The 27,067-nt window shown below is 41.3% G+C and overlaps 1 protein-coding gene across 4 annotated transcripts in view; it reads left to right on the forward strand.

Moving 5' to 3' along the window:
- Window positions 1-9,475, forward strand: part of Zdhhc21 (zinc finger DHHC-type palmitoyltransferase 21) — a 54,883-nt gene extending 45,408 nt beyond the window's left edge. For all 4 annotated transcript variants that reach the window (XM_040757234.1, XM_013122089.2, XM_013122088.3 and 1 more), the window contains 2 exons: window positions 1,017-1,060; window positions 1,607-9,475. In XM_040757234.1, the coding sequence (XP_040613168.1) occupies window positions 1,017-1,060; window positions 1,607-1,739 (177 nt within the window). In that variant the 3' untranslated portion in view covers window positions 1,740-9,475. The remainder of the gene's footprint in view (window positions 1-1,016; window positions 1,061-1,606) is intronic.
- Window positions 9,476-27,067: the final 17,592 nt, after the last annotated feature.

Here is a 27,067-nt window from a genome sequence, read left to right on the forward strand (position 1 = left end):
CTTCTAAAACTCAGATTTACTTCTCCCTTCTAGCCTCTGTCTGACAGTTTGTCATCACAAGTACTCACCTAGCATTACTAAATGTAAGGGCTGGGTTAGCACTGCTAAAGGAAGTTCTGTATTTTCATGAATAGTTCTGATTAATACTGTTAGTCTTCACCGTCCACCATATATGAGCAAGTTAGTAAGGTCAAGTCAAGGGAGAAGGCGAAAATTTATCTAATCTTTTTGCACATTTGAAAACTATTTCCTTATATTGTCTTAAAGTGTGCTTACACTCTAAATTTTTACCTAAATGTAAGGTTGTACAATTTATATTTTGGGTATTTGGCAATGGTAATGTTTGTCAGCATAATTGATAGGTCTTCTGTTTGCATCAGCATTTTCAGAAACTGTCTTCTGCTGAAGTGCTTTTTCTATGTCTGTATTACATCCCTGTTAAAACACCCAGAAGAGATTGTGCTGTAAAGATTTGGTTTGTTTGTTGGGAAAAAAGAAATGTCTTACTTTAATTAAGGATATTAAGCAACTAATTTTAATTTTCATATTGAAAGATTAACATGATTAATTTAGATTGCCTTATTGAATTTTGTAATTTATATAAGTCTATAAAACCTGGATCACTAGCATGCTTTGCATCTTGGTAGTTCTGTATTCACTGATGGTCTTTAAGTATTATTTGATATTCATTTGTTTTTAATGTATATTTACAGATAGTTGAGTTGAGTTGAATGGAAATAACTAGGCTTTTAAAAGAATTACCAAGGAATCAGGTGTCCTCAGAGGTTATAATTGAATGAAATGGTTCTCATAGAGGTGTTTGATACTTTTTTAGTTCAGTATTTTTTTGACATGATATAATGTTGGTTTTATTTCTCTAAGGAGACACCAGGATGTATATAGATACACAAACTGGTTAAATCTTAAGAATATTTTTTGAATAGGCTTAAATATTTCATAAAGCAGAAGTACTGATAAATTTGTTGCATCTGATTATAAATTTTCTATTTTAACAGGATACAACATCTATTGAAAAGATGTCAAACTGTTGTGAAGAAATGTAAGTATAAAGTTTATAGTGATCTTATTTAAAAATAGAAACAACTTATCACCTTTAAGAATTGTGTGCATATGTTAATAGTAGGAAACTAATATAATGATGGCTTTTTCTTGGTGCCCCGTCTGATGTCCAAGCTAGACAGGCGTGTCCCAGTCTTACAGTAGGGGTCTTTCAGCCATCAGAGTTTTTAAACAGAGTAAGTACTGATCACTCTTGTTCCCTGTCTCACAGAAGTAAGTTAAATTATTTGTCCTGAAAATACATCAAAAGAGATTTGCTACTGTGTTGTTGACACACATTCTGTTATGCCGAGCTCCTCCTCTGCTTCCAAAGTTACCCCGGGTTGATTGACGACGCAGATACAATGTCTGCTGTCGGGAGCTGAAGCTCAGCTGCGTGCCACATTGAAAGAAAAGCTGTGTTTGTGACGCTGGGACACAATGCATCAGAGTCCAGTAATGGATCCCCAGCCAACCTGTATTGTTTTAGCTGACTGAAGTGCACCATGGGAGTGCTGTCTTTCACTAATAATGCTGTCTTCTGTAGATCGCGGCCCCGAAAGCCATGGCAGCAGACCTTCTCAGAAGTTTTTGGCACTCGTTGGAAGATCCTGTGGTTCATTCCTTTCAGGCAGAGGCAACCACTGCGAGTTCCCTACCACTTTGCCAATCACGTCTAAACAGATGGATGGTGGGCACAGATGGGTCCTCCATGCTGGAAATGCGTTACAGGTTTTATGAGAATAGAACTATGACAGTCTTCAAGTCAATTAAAATCCACCCACCAATCTTAGGCATCATAATGTGCCCCAGGCTTTATTTTAATAGTGATCTTGATCCTGTTGTGGGACTAATACAAGATCTATATTTAAGTTTTAAAAGCATGTTTACTTTCAAATTAGCCTTCCACCAGGACTCCTTTTGTTACCAAACTCAAAAGGCGGTGATTGGGATGAAATAATTGTACATACATTTCTTTCAGTACTCACAGTGTTTTAAAGTTTAATTTATAGGAAATTTGAGATGTTTAATGTCTACCTTTAAGCAGTTACTAACCAAATCTGAATTTAGACTTGATACACTTTGTTATGTGTAAGTTTTCTTTTTCGAATATAAGTTAAAATGCTTTTCGTTCCTCCCTTTCCTATGTGCTGCAGGGTCTTTACTATGCGTGTAAGGGGAACAACAAAGGGCAGTACTTGCCCAGGGGCAGCTTTCCGATGCCTCCTCCTCTCCCGCTCATCCCCAGGGGCAGCTTTCCGATGCCTCCTCCTCTCCCGCTCATCCCCAGGGGCAGCTTTCCGATGCCTCCTCCTCTCCCGCTCATCCCCAGGGGCAGCTTTCCGATGCCTCCTCCTCTCCCGCTCATCCCTAGGGGCAGCTTTCCCATGCCTCCTCCTCTCCCCTCACCAAAAGTGAAGTGAGACACATGAGTGTGATGCACAACACTACCTTAGTAGAACGGGAAAATTATTTTTCCCTTCTGCTGCAGTTATTGACTGCTATTAGAATGTTTGCTCCCAAGAGAAATTTGTGACCAGGAAGGCACACGTTCCTGTTTTACCCTAAGATTCTATTGACTGCAAAGGGTAGGAAGTTGCAATAATTCCAGTTAATTCTTCAAGTGCAGTTATATCAGAATGCAGATGTTTTAAAATGCTAGTATAACTGGATGGTGTGTAATACACAGTATATAAAGGAATGCTGTGTTTTAAAGTATGTATATTTTACTTATCTGCCAGTAGATCTCACTGTACACATTGATGGTTTATATATTATATAATAGATACTGGTCAGCTCATATCAAAGCTTAAAAGTAGCTCATCAACTTTATATACCAGTAATCACTGAGGTTGAAATTGAATTTCCATTGCTCAGTTATAATTTGCATCACTCTAGAGATCTTTTATTAGTAGCTGATGCCAAGAAATTATCTTAAAATAGAATGATCTATGGTAATGATAGTCCTTGACAAACACGGAGCCTTTTTGTATGCAAAGACATTTTGTATGATTTAAGTTTTTCATTTAGAATACTGCAAATCCATATGTTTGAAAAGTGTGTGTGCTAGTGATCTTTCCTCTGAAAATAACATAGAACAAATCTACCATTCGTGAACCACATACATACTTTTCTTACAGGTAGTTGTAAAGTAAGGAATCATAGCTGGGAAATACTGAAACAGAGATTATTATTGTTAGCCAGTCAGCTGTACTGTGGTTAGTTCTTCAGATACTGTAAATGTCTTATAAAATATTCTGAAGTAATAGAATAAGCTCTTTTCAGAAATATTAATACCATAATTTCATGTTCTAATTATGTTTATTTAAAAACTTAGAAGTGGCAGGTGAAAATATTTATTGGTGCTAAGACATATAGTGAGTTTAATATAAGAAACATTTATAAAGATTAGGAAACAAAGTTAGTATGTTTATTTTAGGCAGAGGGGTTGGATTTTGTGCAAGCTGATTGGCTCATGACAGGTTCTAAAAGGAAGTGATACAAGTTGATGCCTTCAGCTGTATCTATTCTGTTCATAAAAGACCTGGAGCATTCATAGCAGACCCAAATGAAGGCCCCATTTGGAGCTTTGTGGACGTGCTTATACTCCAGTAACAGCAGTAGCTCTGACACAAGGTGATGGGTATGGTCTCTTTCCCACACTGGGGATTTGTGGGTATGGTTTTCTTAGATGTACCACTTCTAGGGCACATTCTCTTCCCTTTGTCTTTACTCTCCAGGTCCTAATCCCTCTCCATAGTTTTGTTGAGTCATTGAATTGCAAACTAATGCACTAGTTTGAGCTACAGAATGCTAATATCAGTGTATTTACACAATCTATATTGCAGTATACCTATATATACTTATGCAGTATTGTCAAATGTATATTTCTAACCCCACTAGGGGTTTGTAATCACTGTTAGATTCCTAGAGAAAAACCTGTTGGCCATTTCCTAGGGATGAGCTCCTATGTTCTTTCTGCGCCCTCTTTTGGCTAATTGATGTAATTATACTGGCTGTAGAGGCTTTTACTATCCCATTAGTGGTTTGTATCTCCAATCTGTGAACATGCTAGAGGTACACACTTATGGGAATATATGTATAAAGTGTAAAGTTTTATGAAGATTGATCATGATTTGTTACTGTTGGGGATGTTCTGTCTAGATAAATTGCTTGGCTTCATGTATGTATATTGTACACACTTTACTGTCAATCACAAATTTAGATTAGGATAAGGTATTTCATGTTTTACTTTAAACCTTATTTTGGCAACTTAATTTGTTATCATTATAAAAACTTACTTTAAAATTACTATTTATTACAGAACAAAACATGTATTACAATTGCTGTGGCAACCATGTTATCCAGTGTGTTTTACTGAATATCTAAAAAAAATACATTTAATTTTTTCAATTCAGTTTTGGAATGGTACCACACATACACAGACTCGATTGCCTTAAAATAATTAGTAATTGATTAATAATACTATTTTTCTTTGCTTAAAAAAACCTTCTCAGTCAGAGTTAAACCTATAGACTGAATAGCCACTTCATTTGCCCCTCTGAGTAACCATGGAAATAAGAACATGTGTGGCGTATGAGAAAGCAAATGAACAACAGGATTCCCTATTAGTCTGTGTATTGCATTGGAGTGTTTGTTCATTTAATTTTAGCAGAATGTGTGTTAAATGCTATTTTTACATTAGCAGAATCATTTTTTGGGCTTCCAGAGTTAAAATATTATGGCTAGGCTGCATTTGCACTTAGTAAACAATTAGGGTTGGGTTTGCAAGGTGACCCAGCACATAAAGGTATTTGCTGTGCAAGACTGGTGAACAGAGTTTTGCTTCCAGAACCCACTTGAAGGTGAAGGTGAAGAGAAAGAAGCCTGACTCCACAGAGTTGTGCTCTGACCTCTGCAAACATGCCTTCCACGCATGACCCCCAGCATCATGTATCCCGCTCCCCCCACATACTTAATTGGATGAGCTTCATGTAGGCAACAATGGACTGAGTTCAGAATCTTCTAAACATTGAGTGATCTATTAAGAGTCTTGGTACTTCATACCAGACTTATGTTTCAATTTACTAAGCTATCTAATGTTACAAGAAAATAAAAACACTATTTTGTTTAAAAATAGTATTGGAATATTTTAGTTAACATAGAAGAGCCACTTACATTGTAGCTAACACAGGAACCTCTTGTCTCAGAAGACAGTGTAATAGTAATAAAGTCGGGGCTGGGGTATTTCAATGACAGAGTACACAGAGGTCCTGGCTTCAGAACCAGGGAAAGGAAGGAAAAGCATTCAGACCATAAGCATAGGAAATGCAGACGAAGTGAGGCAAACGTCTCAGAACCAACACCAGAACCCGGCACTAACGTGGAGAGGGCTCCACGCATTCTAACCATTCTTACAGATGTGTTCATTGTAAACACTAGTTACAAAGACTCAAATTAAGAACACACTTCCAAACAGGAGGACAGGAGGTACAAGTGAAGGTAGATGACAGCCACATAGTTTTCTGTGCTGATCCTGGGTAGTTTGAATGTTCTTACCTGTATTGCTAAAAGTCACAGCTTGTCTTACAGAGGCCTAACATGGCATTAATACTCGTTAGCACATGCTAACTTTTGTCTGGACTGTCCTCTGGCTAGTTTTCGTGTATGTCACATGTCAGTAGATAACCTAGCTACAGTTCACTAAACTAATACTTCATTGTGTAAATTTTGACATGACCTCTACTATACATAGACTGTATTGGGAATTTATTACAAACATTATGTAATTTACTAAGAGTTAAAACATTAGACTTTCACCCACCTCTACTAATGCTTTGAAAGTTACAAGTATTGACAAATGTAGTTAGTAAGTCCTATAAACTTAGTGTGTTCTACTTGCTAGTATTATTGACCATGTAATTAACTAATGAGTGAGTATATGATTCAGTATCCACATATGTTATCTTCTGTTGTAGATACCATGCTTGGCATTCATCTACAAATAAAAATCTTAGTAGAATTTATGTTTAGCTGTTCTTAGATTCCACAATATTCTGTAGTAGAACACGGGGAAAGTTTTAGAAGCTGTTTACTTGAAATATTTTATACCAGTATTGTTACTGACTATATGAACCAATATTTAGTACTTGTGCTACCTTTGTGATGGTTTAAATTCAAGAAGTGACCTTTCTCACTTCTTCCATTATCTTTGTGCATTTTTTAAAACAAAATTTATTTTTTAAAAGCCATTTTGTTAAAACCAGTAACATTTTTATTAGTTATTTAGATGTGGAAATATTACTTGCTAGTGATAATTTTGAACAAATTATTACTATTATTACTATTATTATTTGGAGACAGGGTTTCACTGGTTTTCAACTCAGAATCCTTCTACCTTCACCTCCCAAGTCTGGGATTACAGGCATATGCTGCTGTGCTTGGCTCAATGCTTAAAAATCTTAAGTCATTGTTATTACTGATTTGACCATCATATCTTTTATTTTCTCCCCCTTTCTGCCCTAGGGTTTTGGTACCAAGGAGTAGCAAATAGCCAAAAATTGGATAAAGAAAGTAGGGGACATTAGTAAGATGGAGAGAAGGCTAGATGAACATGAATAATCACATCTCTGCAAAGCCTTGATGAGAACTGGGGCTGTGATACCAGAGGCACCTTGCCGGCCCCTGTCCCCCGAGCACCGTTTTACTGTAAGAGTCCTTCACTCTGGGAAGCATTTAGTCTGAATTATTTAACCTCCACTTGGTTGCTCTTTCTCTTCAGCTGGCCAGATGCTCCTGAGAGATTATTTTGAACTTTACCTGAATTGTGTAGGATATGTTAACCTGCATCATTTTTAGCATGCACATGTTAAAAATAACAGGGAAGTGTAGCTGTGTGATACAGAGGAGAAATGATAGGTTGCCCAAAGTTGGAGAAAACTGGAACCTATTTTAGGAGTCTCTTATGACAAAAGAGGAAACCAACAGTTTAGGTATGAAGGGGGCTTACACTTTAAAAACCAGGGTCTTTTGCTGTTCTCGAGACCCTAGAGGTCTTCCTTTCTGTTGGCATTTTTAATTCATTACCTCATGTGTGTATTGGTAGTGCTTCCCACACTTGCTCAACTGTATAATTAACTAATTACACATAGGGCGTACTTTTCTCCTCAATAGCTTTAAATGTAAAGATGTAGTCAGAACAGCCATGACCAGGCACGGCTCCTTTTGTGCTTTGCTTGCTGGGTTCACTCAGTGCAGTGTCTGATCATTTGTAGGCTGTCGGTTAGAGAGAAGACGCGTGTGCAGACTGTGAGCTTTGTGTCCGAGCCAGTGTAGATGGATGGTAGTTTAACCTACTGGTGCCTGTGCAACTTAAACATCCTGGTGCTATTCACCTTAGCTTTGAGTTACATCCTTAATTCTTGAACCAAAGAGTTAATTTTCTTTTTGGTTGGCTGGGAGTTAGCTTCTCACATCTGTATCTGAAGAAGTGAACAATCAGTTGGCAGAACTTACTTTCTGTGAGTGATTGCTCAGCAGAGTAAGTTGAAAATGATTCTTATTTAGACTTAGGTTTTATTCTGTTATGCAGAGTGGTGTGGGTTTTAATTTTGTATGTTACTATATAGGGTGACTACTTTTTGAGATATTTTAATAGGCCAAAGCTACTAAAATTATCAAATCACTTTTCCCCTTCATTTCACTTTGGCAGAGAAAAAAACATTTATTTCTATAAGCAAAGTATTCTATTAGACACTTTTAATGACTCCTCAACCAAATGCTAAAATAAAGGGCAAATGGGTTCATTTTTAATTACAAGTCAAGAATTTAGCATTTCTCTCTGTGTGGGTATAATTCATAATGGCTCTAATGAATGATACAGGTTATTTGCGTATTTTGAAAATAAAATGAAATTAAAGGACACTTTTAAAAAACATATAAATCATACACACACACACACACACACACACAATAACACACACTTTCCCAATGCAAACATATCAACAGAAGTTGAACTTTACAACCAAAGTAGTCTAGATGCTGCTGCTTTGTCTACATGAACTTAGAGTAAGATTGTTTGACGATGTAATGTTTTTAGGACTCATTTTACGTCCCTGGCAGGATGCAGTCCTGTTGTTGGACTTGTCCAGGTGCCATACTGCTGCATATGGGTGCTCCCTGTTCTTTCCCGGAAGCTCTCTAAACACTTGTCAGTGTCTCCTTAAAACTGAAGCTGCTGTGCGATGACTCAGACAGGAAGTGACAGTGCAGGTGGCTGAGAAGGTAGACAGTCACATGAAATGCTTGTGTTTCCATCAGCTTTAGTCTGTGTCTCCGTTAGTACTGACGCAGTGGATGGTTTTGCAGTGAATTCTGAATGGAAAAAAGAATCGAGTCTAAAACTTGAGAGGTGACGATCTCATGAGCATGAAGTATGTCCAGATGAGCATACTTCAGAGAGAGGAATTGGGGACGGGCAGCACTGTGTCTCCTGTGAGTTGTATTGCCACTGGATTGATTCTTAACAATCCCACTGCCTATGCATTGTTCAAAAGGCAGAGTACAGTAATTTTTTCCAAGTTGTAGATAGGAATGAATTCACCACTGCTTTGTCTCTTGGTGTGATTATTAAAGAGCAAAGGAAAAATTAATATATATGGAAAGAAAGCAACTGAAGATTCAAAAGGAAGAAATTCCACCCCAGTCGGGTATTTAGATAAACGGGTTGTAAGCCTGAGGACAGGATAGGCTCTTGGGCAAACAGACTGCATGGACCACGATAGCTGAGCACGCTCTGTGCTCAGGATTAGTCTGGCAAGTGTAATCACCACGCAACACCCCTGTCATTTTGAGACTCCTAAAGTTTGCTGTCAGCCCCAATTCTCACATATTCCTAAATGAAAGACCCTTCTTGGGTTTTAAAACTGGTAGTACTGTAGGTGCCTGGGAAGACCCTGTCTTAAAACATGCCAGTATGCTTTTTGTTCAGTTGTGGTATGTGGAAGTCTGAGGGCCGCGTGCCCGCCTCGTCTGCTGTTTTGCTTTGCCCTTACCCTACGGGTCTGCAGTACCATTTCTAGTGTTAGCGGTAATAAGGAAGAGAGTGCATAGAGAAGGAAGAGCGCTCTGAGGGAGGGAGGGAGGGAGGAAGCCGACAGCTGGGAACTAGGAGATGCATTCATTTGTTTAGATGAGAAGTCTACACTGGTTCTTCTAATGGAAATGAACTTATGTATCTACCTTAAGAACATCATTGCTTTTAATTTATTTTAGTGATTTTGTTTTATTCATGTAATTGTCTATTTTCTTTGCAAATTGCCTTTAATTTAAATTGTGGAATTTTTACTTCTCTTGAAATGTACTATGTACTGTATTTTTAGAAATCTTATTTTTAAATAAATATTTTTGAAAAACATAGTGTTTTTATGCTCTTACCTCATTATTTATTAAAATCTACCCTAATTCTGGATTTTAGAATGACCATGTTTTAAGAATTCTCCCCTCCCCAAACTTTGTGCCATTCGGATGAATAGTTAAAATTAGTGGCCTTAGGCTGTTCTTCTACTACAATCTCAGAAATCATTGCATACTCGGAAAAACCTAGATACACGTGTTGGTCTTGAAATTGTCAGTACTCCTAGGTAGTCCTTATTATTTTCGAGATCAGGTTGCTGCATTCAGCTGCCCTGTGTATTATGCTCAATGCTGTTTGCCCAGAGTGCAGGGCGAAGTGGAGTTGCAGTCTCGGTGCTGCCTTACCCCGAGGTTTGGGGTTCTCCAGAGTGCTTAGGACGTTACCTTATGCAGACTTTAAGGGCTCTTATGGACAAGCCCCAAGTCACTGCGTGCTGTGAAAACAGGCATATTAGTGGGAATGAACAGAGCACAGCGGTCAGGGCCACACAGGTGACCTGTCAGGTCACCCGAGGATAAAAGACTGAATAACTTTTATCCCTTGGAATCCTTTTTTTTTAACGGAAAAGCAATTTTGACAGTGTTAACATGACTTGTAGATGAGGCTTTGAGTCTTAGAGAGCCCAAGACTCGTTGCCTTCTGACAATTTCGGGGGCTATCAAACTTTTACCTGGTCCCGGTCACATTTTTTTTTTCTAATTCTACGTGGCATTTGCTCAGTGGGAATACATTGCAACAATTTTCATGTTTTAACCTCAGACCTCCTTAATAATCGTAAAATACATTACAAACATTGGTATTGGGGGAAGTTTTGAGACAGGGTTTCACTGTGTAGCCCTGGCTGTCCTAGAACTCACAATGTAGACCAGGCTGGCCTTGAACTCACAGAGATCCATCTGCCTCTGCCTTGCAAGTGGGGGCATTAAAGGGGTGAGCCACCACCACCCATGATATTCAGGTTTGTTTATACATGTTTATTGATATTTATTGCACCCTAACTTAAAAGGAAGAGGCTAGGGGAAATGCACCCCAGTAAAGATTGTTTGTTGCTCTTGAAGACGACCCGAATTTGGTTTCTAGCATCCACATCAGGCAACTAATTTTAAGTGAATAACTCCGTCTCTTGGGGATCTGACACCCTTTTCTGCTCTCTGCAGCTACCTGTACACAGTCATGCACATACACAAAACAGACATTCAAAAAATGACACATACAAGAGGGGAAAGTAGATGTGTATATATTTAAACATAAGCTCACAGTGAATTAGCAATTTTAGTTACTAATTCTGTAAAACATAGCTGCCTTCATAGAAGGAAGTTGGTTTCACATTGCTTTCTGATCTAATCAGCTACATTGCTGCTGTGATTGAACTCCCCTCTTGTATGTGTCATTTTTTGAATCACACAAAAGCATATCTTGAAGAGGCTGGTAAAATACTCCTTCCTTTTTCCAACTACATTCTCTGCACAAGACCAAAAACACAAGTGTGTTCCAGGTATGATGGCTGTCATCAAGAATACAAGTGACAACGAGTGCTGGTATGGGTGTGGAAAAGAAGAGTATACACTGTGACTGAGGGTGTCAACTATTGGCAGCCACTTTGGAAATCAGTCTGGAAGTTTCTCAAAAAGCAAGAAATAACACTACCATATGACCCAGCTACAATGTACCAAAAAAACCTCCAGAGATCCCTACATATCAATGACACTGCTGTAGTCCAAATACGTAGGCAAAGGAAACAGCAATAGTCGAGAGTCTACCTTAAATGCCTTTCCCTGATAATGAGATTGATGACTACCTTATGAGCCATCCTAGAGCCGTCGTCCAGTAGCTGATGGAAGCAGAAGCAGACATCCATAGTTAAACACTGAGCTGAACTCCTGGAATCCAGTTGCAGAGAGGGAGGAGTTATGAGCAAAGGGGTCAAGACCAGGCTAATGAAATCCACAGAAACAGCTGACCTGAACAAGAGGGAGCTCATGGACCCCAGACTGATAGCTGGGAAACCAGCATAGGACCCATCCAGACCCCCTGAACGTGGATGTCAGTGAGGAGGCCTTGGCAATCTGTGGGGCCTCTGGCAGTGGATCAGTATTTATTCCTAGCATACGAATGGACTTTGGGAGTCCATTCCACACAGAGGGATACTCTCTCAGCCTAGATACACGGGGGAGGGCCTAGGCCCTGCTCCAAAGGATATGACAGACTTTGAAGATACCCCATGGAAGGTCCCACCCTCCTTGGGGAAGAGAAAGGGGATGGGATAGGGAGTTAATGGGGGGCAGGGGAGGAGGGGAGGGAGAGGGAACTGGGATTAACATGTAAAACAAACTTGATTCTAATTTAAATTTAAAAAATAGAGAAAAAATTAAAAATACAAAAGAGAAATTGAAGCAAGTCACCCTACATGGCTGATGAAACTGCTTCTAGAAACAGTGGGTTACTGAACAAATAATCAGACACCTTTACAGGAGCTGATTAGGAAAGCCCCAAAGGGTCCTAAAAGAATGAAGCCCTTGTGTATTTAAGGCCCACTCCACAGAAGGGAGCCTATGTCTAGTACTGTAAACCCAATCCATGCCTGGGGAAGTCATAAGTCTAAGGAAGAAACTTACCACTGTTGTCTAACTAAATTGACATAGCATCAAACTGCTGTCCAAGCATCTGTTTATACATACAGACGAAAGTGAGCCACATTGAACGCAGCTGCCCAAGATCCTGAGCAAAAGTGACAGTTTAGGGCTAAGATCACTCCAGTAAGGCTCATCACACAAGAGGGGGAAGGAAGCATGTAAGAGCCAAAGTCAGTGTGGAGTGCCATCCTATGGATTCATACAACCGTGTAATCATGAGCTCAGAAGTGGTTACCCGTGCTGCACCACACAAGACTGGCCTTGTCAAGAATCCATCATGGAAGTGGGAGGAGCCACTCTTCAGGGCTGAACTATTTGTTGACTACTGGTAGATTCTGGGGGTAGGGGAATCATTGTCTTCAGATGTGTACCCCATGCTGAGTCTACCCCACTCAAATAGACAGCTCCACACCCCATCACACAGGTGGTTGTGAGAAAGGTTTGTAGGGAAGAGTAAGGATAGACAGGGAGGCAGGAGAGTGGGGGTTGGGAGTGATCAGATGCATTATGTATGTGTGTCAAAGACTAGTCAAAGAATGAATTTCATAAACCCATACGTAATCCATACATAATAGTTTCTTCTAATCATTAAAATCCATTGGTCTTACTCTTTGAAATGTTCATCATATAAAATAAAATGGGTATCACCACTGCTCTGAGAAAACTGAGGACTGTTGGAAGCTGCTGAGCTCCCCGGGGATACAGAATGCTTATGTTAGCTTGGGCAGCCTTCTGGGACCATTGGTTTTTCTCAAAGGAACGGTTAAACTTCACTTGTGTTTGAGTACAAAAAAGGAAGACTCCAGTTATTCAAGCGTTGAGAGTGCTTGGCCAGCTCGGCCTGCAGTTTGCAGTAGCACTAGGACTTTGCTCAAGAGTGAGCAGTCACACTCCCATGTCCCCAGGAGGGAGTGTTTTCTGTGTGTCTCCATCTCATCCGGGGTGAGGATGTACTCTAGGTGGGGACATGATACGGCAGATGGGCTTCACCCCATCATCAAGAGCATTATTAAACGAAACTGGCTCGCTACTTTGTTCAAATCTAATTCTTTTGACCTGTTTGGGAAGGAGAATGCTGGAAGACAATAGAAGAGAAAATATGTATTTGGGTCTTGATTTCATTTTCTCTGTATTTCATTGTGACAGGAAACCTTGGCTGCTGAAAGATAGTCTAGCCTTAGTACTTCAAAGCACAGTGTCCCTTACAAACCCACGTTAGTTAGCCTTATTTAAAGACAGAGGCTGAAGATTCATGCTAGTTCTCTAAGACAGCAGAGTCATCCGGGAAGCTGCTAGACAGTGCAGAGGAACAAATGCGTTCAGATGCTGCTCCAGGCTGACCAATTACCCATAGAGCAGCAATTATATTAGCGTGCAAGGGCAATTGGAGGGAAAATTGGACCCTGTGGACATCCAGCTGAGCAAACAGCGCTGAGGAAGGATAGAGGATATGTGCTTGAAAAAAACTGACATCCAAACTTACTTATAAAAATATTTGTCTCAGTCACAGCACATTCTTTGTGTGGCCTCTCCTGTCTAGTGCTTTTCTAATTAGTCCTTGTCCACAAGTGAACAGTGACTTGTCTTCAAGATCAAATACCCAAGTAGTAACAAATTCTTTGATAAAAATGCCATAACATCCAGGACAGGGAAGTTGGAATATTCACGGCCGGGCATTTAGATGGCTATGCAGGTGACTCCCTAGTCAGTCTAACTGGCTCAACCTGCATAGCTGTTCTCAGCACTGAAATTCATAACACCGTTAAGCTAGATAGGTCCTCTAGAGCTACTGTGATGATTCTGGGCAAACCCAAATATCTGGGGGTAATATGATGTGGAGGCTATCTAAGTCCACTTGGGAACTATAAGAGTGCAGTTCTTTGGTAAGCAGTGATCACCAGGTTCATGGCATGCTCTCTCAACGGGTAAGCTTTTGAGTTGTAGGGCAAATGTGTCGTGCAGTTGAGCAGCTTCATATTTTGTTTCAATCTGGAAACTACCAGCACAGATTTCTTTTTTGGAGGGGTTGTCTACTTGTTACGACTTGGAGTCTGATTTTGTTGATGGGTGTTCAAAGCTATTTCAGATATTCTTTGAAGCTCAGTACTAATCATCTTAATAGTAAAAACCTGGAGTTAGATAGCAGGGTAAAAGCTGAAGATCAGAGAAGGACCAGCCACAGTCACCTCTCACCTCTCCAGCTCCTCAGACTGAAAAGGAGCAGAGATCCTATCTATGCCTCCTCTCTTCCTCTTGTCTCCTGTCTACAGACCTCCAAACCTCTATGGTTAACTAGTGGCTAGCTTGACCCTCTGATCTTCAGGCAAACTTTTTTTTTTTGCCAGAACACAAACAAAATATCACAATAATTCTCAACATGTAAAAGGTCCCCTGGTGTGGAAAAATGACAATTCCTTTCAGATAGTACTTTGAAATGTGCTAATTTTTGTCACTTATTTTCCTTGTACATATTCCAACTGAAGAAGTTTCTGGTAATGTGATGAGCACACTTTCTGCCTTCAGAGTATCATAGAAAGCCCTTTCCCTTCTTACAAGTAAACACTGTCCTAAATGTGGAATGTAACACTTCCACACATGTGTATATACTTCTTTGTAAAGATGGAACATATTTTGTTTGATCACTTTTAAATTTTGCATAAACCTTTCAAAACAGTATTTCTTTTTAAATTATTTTCTCAATGACACTACCCTATAGAACAAGCTATGGCCAAGATCCCCTTTGAGGCTTTGGACAAACTGTTTTTCTCTCATATATATATATGAGAGAGAGAATACAAGCATGCTTCCAAGAATTGAATGACGATCTGAATGGGCAGTGTAGCCTGTGGGCATGCTGACGCTTGGGGTCGCCTGGGCTCTGCTTGTTCATAGCAGCTGCAATTCCTTCTTCTGTCTAGATGTTGGCTTGAAGCTTGTGGAATCCTCAGGAACTGATCAGTGTCACCTGTGGACCTTGGCTTGCCTGTTTGTTTCTCTGGGAAATGAAGATCAGCTTGATAAGATATATACCTCACTTGAGGGTAAATTCAAGAGCTCTAGGTTTTCCTGTAAGAAAGGAATTGGATCCGAATGTTTTGTGTTCAAATGTGCTTTCTACTGGGGATTCATAGAAATAAAAAAAGAAAAAAGTGGAGAAAAAATGTCATTAAAATAGTATTGTGGGGCCTGGAAAGATGGCTCAGTGGATGAGAGAACTTCATAGGAAATCAACAGGACCTGAGTTCAAATCCTGGACATGGCTATATGTGCCTTTGGTGAGAGGCAGGCAGATCCTGGGAGCTTTCTAGCCAGCCAGCCTTCTGGAAAGGGTGAACTTCAGGTTTGGTGAGGACCCCGAATTAAAAATCAAGCAATTAAAGAAGACACTGAATGCTCTGCTTTGATCTTCACGTGTATGCACCCAAACACATGTGTACCCACACCACACAGAGCATACAATGTATACACACGGTTTCTGTGTATTTTCCGTATCTGGCCTGTGTTACCTCTGTCTTTGACATTTAATTTTGAGTTATTATTATTAAGGTATTTCTGGAGCATCTACTCTTTTATAATTGTAAGCCTTATATAAAAATCCTACCACTAGTTCTCTCCCATCTGTAAAAGTGTTTCATGGTAAAACCCATTTTCAAATTTTATAAATATTATTTGGGGTTTAGATTGTGATTTCATGTATTCCAACTTGAAACCTATTGAGACATAGTTTATAGACAACAAAATGTCCACTCTAAGTAAGTATTTCAATGCACTTTAGAAATCTATACATCCATAAAGTCACAGTCAGTTGTCTTAGGCCCCTTGATTGCACCAGAAACACTAACCTGCTTTGTGTCCCTCAGAGTAAGTTGGCTTGTTTTGGAATTTTACAAAAATCATATGGCATGCCCCCTTTATTTTTTTTAAAGTAGCTTCTGGTCAGAATAATGTTCTTGAAGTTCACCCATTCTCTAGCAGCCTGCTACGTTTTGTTGCTTCATTGTTCTCCATAATACAATAACTCAATTCCTTATGCACATCACAGAAATGTTTGTTTTGAGATCCTTCTATTATCAGTCAAGTCGCCCTGAGCATGAATGTCTTTGTGAAGGCGTGTTTTCATTCATGTGGATAAAGACTTTAGAGCAGGAATTCTGAGTTAACAGTGTGGGTTTAACTTGTAAGACACTGCCACAATTTCCAAGAGTTATTGTACCATTTCACCGTCTGACCAGCAATGTGTGGGAGTTACAGTTGTCTAACGCCCTCCCCAAACCTGATGCCTCTGTCTTTTTAGGTCTTTGGCATTTTAGTGAATTGTGGATTTCATTTTTTAAATTTTATTAAATTTGTGTGTGCGTGTGTTGGTGCCTCCATGTGTGTTCCTGGGTATATACTTACATGTGAGTGTGTGTCTCTGTCGATGTCTGTGTGTATATGCATGTGTTTCAGAGGACTATTTTCAAAGACATGTTTTCACCTCCACCATGTGTTACTGGGGACTGAATTCAGGTCATCAGAGTTAGCAGCCAGCACCTTTACCTACTGGGCCTTTTTGTTTGTTTGTTTTTTGAGACAGGGTTTCCCTGTGTAGCCCTGGCTGCCCTGGAAATCGCTCTGTAGACCAGGCTGTCCTCGAACTCAAAAAGATTCACCTGTCTTTGCCTCTCAAGTGCTGGGATTAAAGGCGTGTGCCACCACCATTGCCCAATGCTATTGGGCCATTTTAATGGACTGATTTCAATGTGCATTTCCTCATAGCAAGTGACATCAATCCTTTACATGCATGTTGACTAATCTTCCTTTTTTTTTTTGACTATTTTTTAAATGGGATTGTCTCCTTACTGAACTGAAGGTGTCAGTGGTAGATCCTAGATAATGTTACTTTAAAAGTTTTTACCTTCTCATGGTTTCGTTTTGTTTTTAATTTAATTTGTTGTTGTTGTTCAAGGGGCTGGAAAGGTGGCACTTCCTGCTCTTGCGAAAGGATCTGGGTTTGGGTCTCAACCCTTGCATGGTACTCACAACCATCTGTAACTCCAGGAGATCCGACGCCCTCTCCTGGCACTGTGTGGACTCCCTGTGGTGGTGCACTTAATGCAGGCAGAACACTCATACACATTAAAAAATAAAAAACAAACAGTAAATGAATTGTAAATGTGTAGCTGTTCAAGCATCACCAAGGTCCAGTTTTAGAACACTCTAGGCCTGGAACGCCTCCCTCAGCATGTGAGTCCTGGGGTGGAACTTGGGTTGTCAGGCTGGGAGACTGACACCTTTACCTGCCGTGTGTCTCACAGGCCCCATCTGCACAGCATCTTTGAAATTGTTTATTCACTTCTTAGGTCTCTTTATCCAATTGGGCTTTTTGTCTACCATTAGTGTAAGCATCCTTTATAAATCCCAGTGTAAGATACATTTCAGATGTATGACTCCACAACTATCTTCTTAATCTGTGACATCATTTCATATTCTTAATGTTCTTTTAATAAAACAAAATTTTTCTGGGCATTGGTGGCACACACATGCCTTTAATCCAGCACTTGGGAGGCAGAGGCAGGTGGATCTCTGTGAGTTCCAGACCAGCCTGGTCTACAGAGCAAGTTCCAGGACAGCCTCCAAAACAATACAGAGAAACCCTGTCTCAAAAAACAAAACAAAACAACAACAACAAAAACCCACAAAAATTTAAATTAAATTTCAGTTAATTCCTTTTTTTTAAGTGACCATGGTTTTGGTGGTCTGCCTGTCTAAGGGCAAAATGTTATAGCTTCAGGTTTAACATTCAGGTTTATGACCATTTGAATATTTTTTCCCATTGGTGGAGAAAGACCCAGGGTCTTAACCAATGGGTTTATCTTAGGCAAGCACTGAGCCACTCCCCAGCCCATGAACCAAGTTTTATGTGTGGGAGTGAGTTTCTTTTATGTTGTACATCGCAGACCTTGTTCATATCAGGCAAACATTCTACCATTGAGCTTCCCGTCCCTTAGCCCTCTGCACTGCCTTTAAGAGATAAAATTCAGAATCTTAAGACATAGATATGGTAGATATACAGTAATTAAAATAATATTCAGGCAGTATTCAATAGCTGGAGTAGAGTGTTGATGGAGCTTCTGTCTCACCAGGTCCGGTAGCCATTTAGTGCCAAATACGCCAAGGTTTATATTAATACACAGAGGTTTATATTAATCATAAACTGTTTGACTGGTGGCTCAGGCTTCTCACTGGCTAGCTCTCTCTTAATTACTAACCTGTAACTATTAATCTGTATATTTCCAAATGGCCTTATCTTACCAGAGAATGCCTGGCATCCTTTCTTCCTACATGTTGTCCCTCTGGTGGCTCCTCTCTGAGTCCTCTCCCCAGAATTCTCCTAGTCTGGTAGCCCCACCTATACTTCCTGCCTGGCTACTGACCAATCAGTGTTTTATTCATCAACCAATAAGAGAAACATATATTAACAGCATGCAGGAGGACATCCCCCATCAGTAGAGTCTTCATAAGAAATGGATTTTATACTAAGAAGAATGGAAACAGACAGGAAACACTGAGAGGTAGACTGGAAGACAGTGATGTCTATCATGTTTATGCTTTTTAAAGGTTTTCTTTTAGTGAAATCTACTTCCTGCTACTTCTGTTTTCATGAGGATCAGGAAGACAGTGACTCATGGTACATACTTACGTCACCTGCTGATTTGAGTCTGGGGCTGTGGACAGTGGTTTTGGAACAGCTGACTCGTGACACATTTAGTATGATTGTTATTATGGCTGTGTTGGACTCTATTATTTTTCTAATTGTTTTCCATTTGTCAAATATGTTACAGCATTTTGGTTGCTACAAAACAGTTTAGACCAGACAACTTATAAAGAATAAACTCAGGGGATGAAAGGTGGTAGCTGTTTTGGTGTCTGATGAGGGCTTTCTGGCTGTGTCCTCACATCCAGACAGAAGAGCTATGTCCTCACAGGACTGAAGACAGGAAGAGTTGGGACTCTGGATTCCTTCTTGCAAACTCTCTTATAGACGGTCCTGGCCTGATCACTTCCTAAAGGCCCTGCTTCTTCATGCTGTTGTGTTAAAGATAAGTGGTCACCCACCCCATCTACTGTCCATTCCCTTCCCTGCCTTTGGTGGAGTTGGTGCATTTGTTGACCCCATCTCACCCCTGCTGTTGATCTATGGGTTGATTTCTAGTTTTTCTTGTTTGGTTCTTTGTTGTTCCTTAGGACGAGTCAGCCTTCCTTGCACCGTGCTCCCTTGTGTGGGGACACAGCTGTCTGAGCTCCCTGTCCCTTCTGCTCTCTGTGTGCTGAAGCTCCTGTTATAAACCTCAAGATGCTTGCTTATTTGTTCTCACCAGTCATCTATTAAGTGAAAGAGCATCTTTTAGGTTTCCCCATGCTTACCGTTTGTGGTGGTCTTCATTCATTTCCTGTATCTGTTTCCAGGTGGTGTCTTTTTCCTTCTGTCAGAGCTTCCTTTTACAATTTTGTGAGTCTCGTGGCTGCTGCTGCTAATTCCTGTAGCATCTGCTTGTGAGCAAAGGGTTTTTTCCACCTTTGTTTCTGAGGAATACTCTGCTGGACATAGAATTCCTGGCTGCTGCATCGTTTCCTCCCCGTCCCCAGATCGCCCACTCTGTTGTTTATCCTAGAGTATGTATTTTCTGGTACAGTCTGTTCTTTCTTCTTCTCCTTTCTTTCACTCTCTGTGTTTCTTTTCACTGTTTTTTTTTACAATGACACTTTTCTCTCCAGGTTTTAGCAGTTTCATTATGGGGGGGGGGCTTCCTGTGAGTGGGTTTCTCTGGGCTTACCCTGCTTAGTGCTAAGTCTGTGCGGTTATTCTCTCTAGGTTTGGAGACCTTTCTTTGGTCGTTACATCTCCAATATTTCATCTACAACCTCACTTCAAAAAATGTCGTGTCACTGTGTGCTTGTGAGCATGGTTATGTCAGAAACATAGAAAGTCATGTTGGTGCTTGCCTTTCCATAGTGTTAAAACTTACTGAAAAAAATTCACAAGGTAAAGTGGTTTGCAGTTTGCCAGATGGTTCCACTGTCCTTGGAAACCCTGGTCAGGGCCAGCACAAGTTCTTTGATTTCAGTCTTAATCACTAATTCTCTTATTCGACATCACAATCCTACAAAAATATGTCTTACTCGTAGGTGGGCTGCTCACGGACTGGAAAGGGCTAAAGAGGCAGGCAGATAGAGGTCTTTGTGGAGACGACAAAGCCAAAGCTGAAGTCAAGGAGCTGCAGGGGCAGAGCTGAGTCCAGCTGGGGGGAATGAAAGGAAAAGCCGGTCCAGATGAAGGGGCAGGCGCGCACACGGACGGCGGCCCCAGGTGCGCGCTCGACGGCATCAACAGCACGGAACAAGCTGGGGCAAAGCCCCTGGGACAGTCGGGAGTCTTTGCCCGTCAGCCTTTGACGCACACTGGGTGGTCAGGTGACAGGTCTGTGGGGCCATCGCAGAGTAGGTGTCCACTTTGTTATGGGTCTAGGTGAGTTAACCCCCTTTCTCCATCCGGCCCTTTCCCTGTATGGTGTGTCCAGTACGTCCTTGGGCCTGTTCTCTTGACAGGATTTTAATGTGACCATATGTCCCTACGGTTCCAGTTCATCGCCAATAAGTTTATAGTGTGGCACCCTGTCTGGTGCGGGCAATGCCGTTCAGGTCTGTGGCACGTGGGTATGTCATTCACATGCCCACCCATGTGCAGTCTTCAGCCCTCAAAAACGGGCCAGACCTTGATTGGAAAACGGAGTCTCTCAGCATTTAGATTAGTCAAGCATAATCTAAAAACAAAAAACAAAACAATCAACACCCTCCCCAAATATCCCCTGTTTTACACCATGTGGGGTAATTTTAAGCAAGATATAGCCTGATGCTACAGTCCCAACTTACTGAGGCTCTCTGTTCATTTTCTTCAGGTTTCTTTTTCCTCTGTCTGAATGGGTTCTGTGTTTCTAAGTGTGAATCAATTCTGCAGGTAATCCACGCTGTGGAACTTTCAATTTTAGGTACTATAGGTTTCATCTCTAGAACTTGTATTCTGTTCTCCTTTCTCTGTTTATTGTTTGTTTACACTCTAAACACCTCAACATCCACTAAAGCAGTGGTTCTCATCCTTCCTAATGATGCCACCGTTAATACAGCTCCCAACCATAAAAGGATTCCTGTTGCTACTTCTTAACTGGAATTTTGCTACTGTTATGAATCATAATGTAAATATCTGATATGCAGATGGTCCTAGGAGACTCCTGTGAAAGGGTTGTTCTACCCCAAAAGGGGCAAAAGTCTGCAGGTTGAGAACCACTGCTCTGTAGGCCTACGTGTTAAAGACTTAGTCTCCAAGATGGTGCTGTTGGGAAATGGGCTTTAGTGGAAGCCTTAGGGTTGCAGGAAGGTGAATTTTGAAGGAATCAGAGGGCTCCAGGCCCCTCTGTCCTCTTCTGCTTCCAGACTATAGAGTGGGCAGGCACTGTACCCTAGCCCCAAGTTCTACCCTGAAGTGCTGCCTCACCAAAAGCAACAGGGCCAGCCAGTCATGAAACAGAATCTTGAAAACGGAGCTGAAATGGACCTCCTCTTTGTCAGTTCATTGACAAAAAACCTGAGCATTTACTATGAAAGGAAGCTGCTACAGCCTCTAGTCTCCACCAAACCATGGAAAATTTTTCTGCCCCTTCGTGGAAACATCACAAATGTAAGTGGCTTGTCAGGCCCTTCTCTCTTAAACCCAGCAGCTCTTGCCACTGATGTCTAAGTCTAAGGAGCACACTTGCTATTCATCTGGTCTTGTGCTCACCAGCCTTGGAAGAAGTGGCCATTAATTTCTTGGCTAGCAAGCAAGCTAGCAAGCAAACAACATCAACCCACCAGGAATCCTCCCAGGGGCAAGGAAGGTGCTTAGAGTCACTTTTGTGGGACTTCCTTGCCAGCGCTTTGGTTGGGCGGCAAGGGATGGAGGTCAGAACTTTGACCCGGCACCTTCGGTCAGCCTGCATCCTGCGCCATAACTTTCTGTATTTGCCACAGTAACGGGGCTGTGAGCAAAGTCCAGTTTTCACAGTAGGAACCATAAAACCCTGCTGCCTGGAGTTTATGGGAACCCGGGACTTCTGTGGCCAGCATTATTACTAAAGACTAGCTCTTCCGCTCCTCAGAATTCACTTAATAGCCCTGTTGTCACAGCTTTGGGGGGGATGAAGATCACTCAGCGCTTAAACACTGGATCTGGAGTTTAGAGCAGTCTGCATTTTTAACCGTCAGCAGCAGGTTTTTCCAGATCCCATGTTGGGGAAATTGATGCAGTTGAGAACCAACTTGGGAGAGAGACTGTGGGACCTCCCAGAAGCTTTCACTGTCCCCTCAGAGTCTCTCACTTGGGGAGTCTGCTATTTGGCAAAGAATCATGGTGAATATGATTTCGTAGAGGTTAATAAAACCCCCTGGAATTACTGTTACTGCAGCTTCACTCCAGGTCCTCATTGGTCTGTGTTCTTAGGAGCTAGCTGCCGCTTCGGGAATTAAATTCTCCGTGTGGATTTGAATTAATCCCCTCAGCTGCAGAACAGCAGTCGGGAGAGTTCATTCAGCGGTGGCACTCAGCTCTTCTCACCCTGCTCTGCCAAAGACACTGTGAGGCTTTGTTTGAACACAGGCAACAGTGCTGGGTGGCAGATGTTTGCAAATACCATTTGTTTAATTACTCGGGCACTTTATAATGTATACTTGTCCTAAGCGATGGAAAACACATCCTTCACTGGCTTTAAAATGGAGTGTAACTTGGGAGGGCCATTCAGGTCCTCTTTTTTCCTTGTGCACTGGCTAGGCAGATGGAGTGAACAAAGAGAAGAGAAAAGAGGAGACATTGGCAGTTAGCATTAACTTGGCCTCTTTGTAGCCACCGTAGCAGCGACACTATAGAAATGGGTACCCTTCCCAATGTTTCTCCCCACCCCCTTATAGAAAGGAAAATCCCAAGCGACAGACAGACACTCAGAGCCATCAAGCTGGGCAGACAGTCTGGGCCAGTCATGACCTGGCAACGCTCCCCAGAGGCTTGCCTCAGCATCTGAGGCCAGTCAAGTGGAGAGCTGCTCCAGGGATTGGCATAGCCTTCCTGCCCAGCCCAAGTGCTACTCTGAGGCATACTTGGTCACCGGGTGCCCAGCATGGCCTTTTACCATTCACATACCAGTCTCTCCAGTGGGGGCCATGGACTGTGGACGCAGAACAATTGCACCTTGAGGGGCTGTGGGTATGTGCTGGGTTGATGTTATGATGGTTGCAGGCAAAGCCACCAGTAGAAGTGAGACTCTGTAGATGCCGCAAAACCATTCAGGTCTCACCTGCCACCCTCTTTGCATTCAGTAGGTTATGATGGCTCTTGGGAATTGGCGCGCATTAATCAACCCATCAGTGATTCAGATGTACAACTGGGTGGGTACTTACTGCCCTCTCATGTATGACATGAAATGCATTCTTTGTATGACTGTCACAAGAATGGTCTAAATCCAACATTCTAATCTGACTGACTACTTACTAACTGTCTGACCTTGGACAGAGCCTTCACGATGACAGGCAGGCAGGGAGTGGTAACAATCCTACTTTATGGAACAGTCTGGGGATTAGATGAGTTCTCACATCGAAGATGCTTAGGATGTGGCCATTGTCAATAAGTGGCTGTAATTTCTAAGTGCATGATCATGTATAAGAAAGGAAATGACTGCATGTTTTCCTTGAGGTTTGCTTTCTTGGAATTACATGGGAAAAATACCTTTCTCCAGTCATCACATAGCAAGAGCCTTGGGGCCAGCCTGAGACAGTGCATTGCTCTTGATGCCTGGCTCCATTTATGGTAGCTCACTTTCAGAAGCAAGCTTCCCTGTAGATCCTGGGTTCTCAAAGGGTTTTTTGTTGATGGTGATGTTTTATTTGTTAATGTTTTTATTTATTTAAATTAGAAAAAAGCTTGCTTTACATGTCAATCCCAGCTCCCTCTCCTTTCCCTCCTCCCCCGCCCCCACCAACCACCCCAACCGTCCACCTAATCCCCACTCCACTCTTCAGTAAGAGTGAGGCCCTTCATGGGGGATCTCCAAAGCCTGTCATATCATCTGGGGCAGGGACTAGGCCCTCTTCCATGTGTCCAGGCGGAGAGAGTATCTTTCCATCTGGAATGGGCTCTCAAAGTCCATTCAGATGCCAGGCATAAATGCTGATATAGTACCCGAGGCCCCAAAGATTGCCAAGGCCTTCTCACTGACACCCACGTTCAGGGGGTCTGGATCAGTCCCATGCTGGCCACTCAGTCATCAGTTTGGGGTCCATGAGCTCCCCCATGTTCAAGTCAGCTGTTTCTGTGGGTTTCATCCACCCAGTCATGATCCCTTTGCTCATCACTCCTCCATCTCTGCAACAGGAGTTCAGTTCAGTGTTTAGCTGTGGGTGTCTGCCTCTGCTTCCATCAGCCACTGGATGAAGACTCTAGGATGGCATATAAGGTAGTTGTCAATCTCATTATCGGGGAAGGTCATTTAAGATAGCCTCTCTACTATTGCTTAGATTGCCAGTTGGTGTCATCTGGAAATCTCACTAGTGCCAGATTTCTCCTCAAACCTATAATGGCACCATCTATTATGGTATCTCTCATCCTGCTACCCTCTATTCTTCCCCTGACCCAACCTTCCTGCTCCCCTATGTTCTCCTCTCCCCTTCTCTTCTACTGCTCACTTTACCCCAGCTCCCTGTCCCCTCCCACCATGCTCCCAATCCACTCAGGAGATCCTGTCCCATTACCCTTCTCTGCAGAGCCATGCATATCTCTCTTAGGGTCCTCCCTGTTTCCCAGACTCTCTGTTTGTGGGATTGTAGGCTGGCACTCCACTGATTCATGTCTAAAATCCATATATGAGTGAGTACATACCATGTTTGTCTTTTTGTGACTGGGTTACCTCACTCAGGATGGTTTCTTCTAGTGCCATCCATTTGCCTGCAAATTTCAAGATTCCATTGTTTTTTTTTTCTGCTGAATAGTACTCCATTGTGTGAATGTACCACATTTTCTCTATCCACTCTTCAGTTGAGGGGCATCTAGGTTGCTTCCAAGTCCTGGCTATTACAAATAATGCTGCTATGAACATAGTGGGACAGACATCCTTGTTGTATGAATGTGCATCTTTTGGGTATATGCCTAAGAGTGGAATTGCTGGATCTTGTGGTAGATTGATTTCCATTTTCCTGAGGAATATCCATACTGATTTCCAAAGTGGCTGTATGAGTTGGCACTCCTACCAGCAGTGGAGGAGTGTTCCCCTTTCTCCACATCCTCTCCAGTATAAACTGTCATTGAAGCTTTTTATTTTAGCCATTCTGACGGGAGTGAGTTGGTATCTCAGAGTTGTTTTAATTTGCATTTCCCTAATGGCTAAGGATGTTGACCACTTTCCTAAGTGTCTCTCAGCCATTTTAGACTCCTCTATTTTCTATTTACTTCTGTACCCCACTTTTTAATTGGATCCTTTGGTGTTTTGGAGACTTGCTTCTTGAGTTCTTTATAAATTTGGAGATCAGCCCTCTGTCAGATGTGGGGTTAAATCAATAAAGTAGAAAGAAAGAAAACAATATGGAGAATCAATGTAACAAAGAGTTGGTTCTTCAAGAAAATAAACAAGATAGACAAACCTTTATCCAAACTAACCAAAAGGCAGAGAGAGAACATGCAAATTAACAAAGTCAGGAATAAAAAGGGGGACATAACAATGGACTGAGAAAATCCAGAGAATCTTCAGGTCATACTTTGAAAACCTGGACTCCACAAAATTAGAAAATTTAAAGGAAATGGACAATTTTCTGGATAGATATCACTTACCAAAATTTAATCAAGAACAGATAAGCAATCTAAACAGATCTATAACCCCTAAGGAAATAGAAGCAGTCATCAAAAGTCTCCCAAGCAAAAAAAAAAAAAAAAAAAAAGCCCAGGCCCAGATGGCTTCAGTGCTGAATTCTACCAGAAATTCAAAAAAGAGCTAATTCCAATACTCCTCAAAATGTTCCACACAATAGAAGCAGAAGGTTCGTTGCTAAACTCTTTTTATGAGGCTACAATTACCTTGGTACCCAAGCCACACAAAGACACAATTAAGAAAGAGAACTGCAGACCAATATCCCTCATGAATATTGATGCAAAAACACTCATTCAAGAATACTAGCAAATTGAATCCAAGAACACATAAGAAAAATCATTCACTATGATCAAGTAGGCTTCATACCAGGGATGCAGGGATGGTTCAATATACGAAAATCTATCAATGTAATCCACCATATAAACAAATTGCAAAAGAAAAACCACATGATCATTTCTCTTGATGCTGACAAAATCCAACACCCCTTCATGATAAAGGTACTGAAGAGATCAGAGATAACAGAAACAATCTGAACAAATAAAAGCAATATACAGTAAACCAACTGCCAACATCAAACTAAATGGAGAGAAATTCCTCTAAAATCAGGAACAAGACAAGGCTGTCCAATGTCTCCATACCTGTTCAATATTGGACTTGAAGTTCTAGCTAGAGCAATAAGACAACAAAAGGAGATCACGGGGATACAAATTGGAAAGAAAGAAGTCAAACTTTCACTATTTGCAGATGATATGATAGTTTACATAAGTGACCCGAAAAATTCTACCAGGGAACTCCTACAGCTGATAAACACATTAGCAAAGTGGCAGGATACAAGATTAACTAAAAAAAATCAGTAGCCCTATTCTATGCAGACGATAAATGTGCTGAGAAAGAAATCAGAGAAACATCACCCTTTACAATAGCCACAAACAACATAAAATACCTTGGAATAATGCTAACCAAACAAGTAAAAGATCTGTATAGCAAGAACTTTGAGTCTTTAAAGAAAGAAATTAAAGATACCATAAAATAGAAAG

The sequence above is a fragment of the Mesocricetus auratus genome, unplaced genomic scaffold, assembly GCF_017639785.1.
Source record: "Mesocricetus auratus isolate SY011 unplaced genomic scaffold, BCM_Maur_2.0 Super-Scaffold_100014, whole genome shotgun sequence".
In the NCBI taxonomy this organism is placed as follows: Eukaryota; Metazoa; Chordata; class Mammalia; order Rodentia; family Cricetidae; genus Mesocricetus; species Mesocricetus auratus.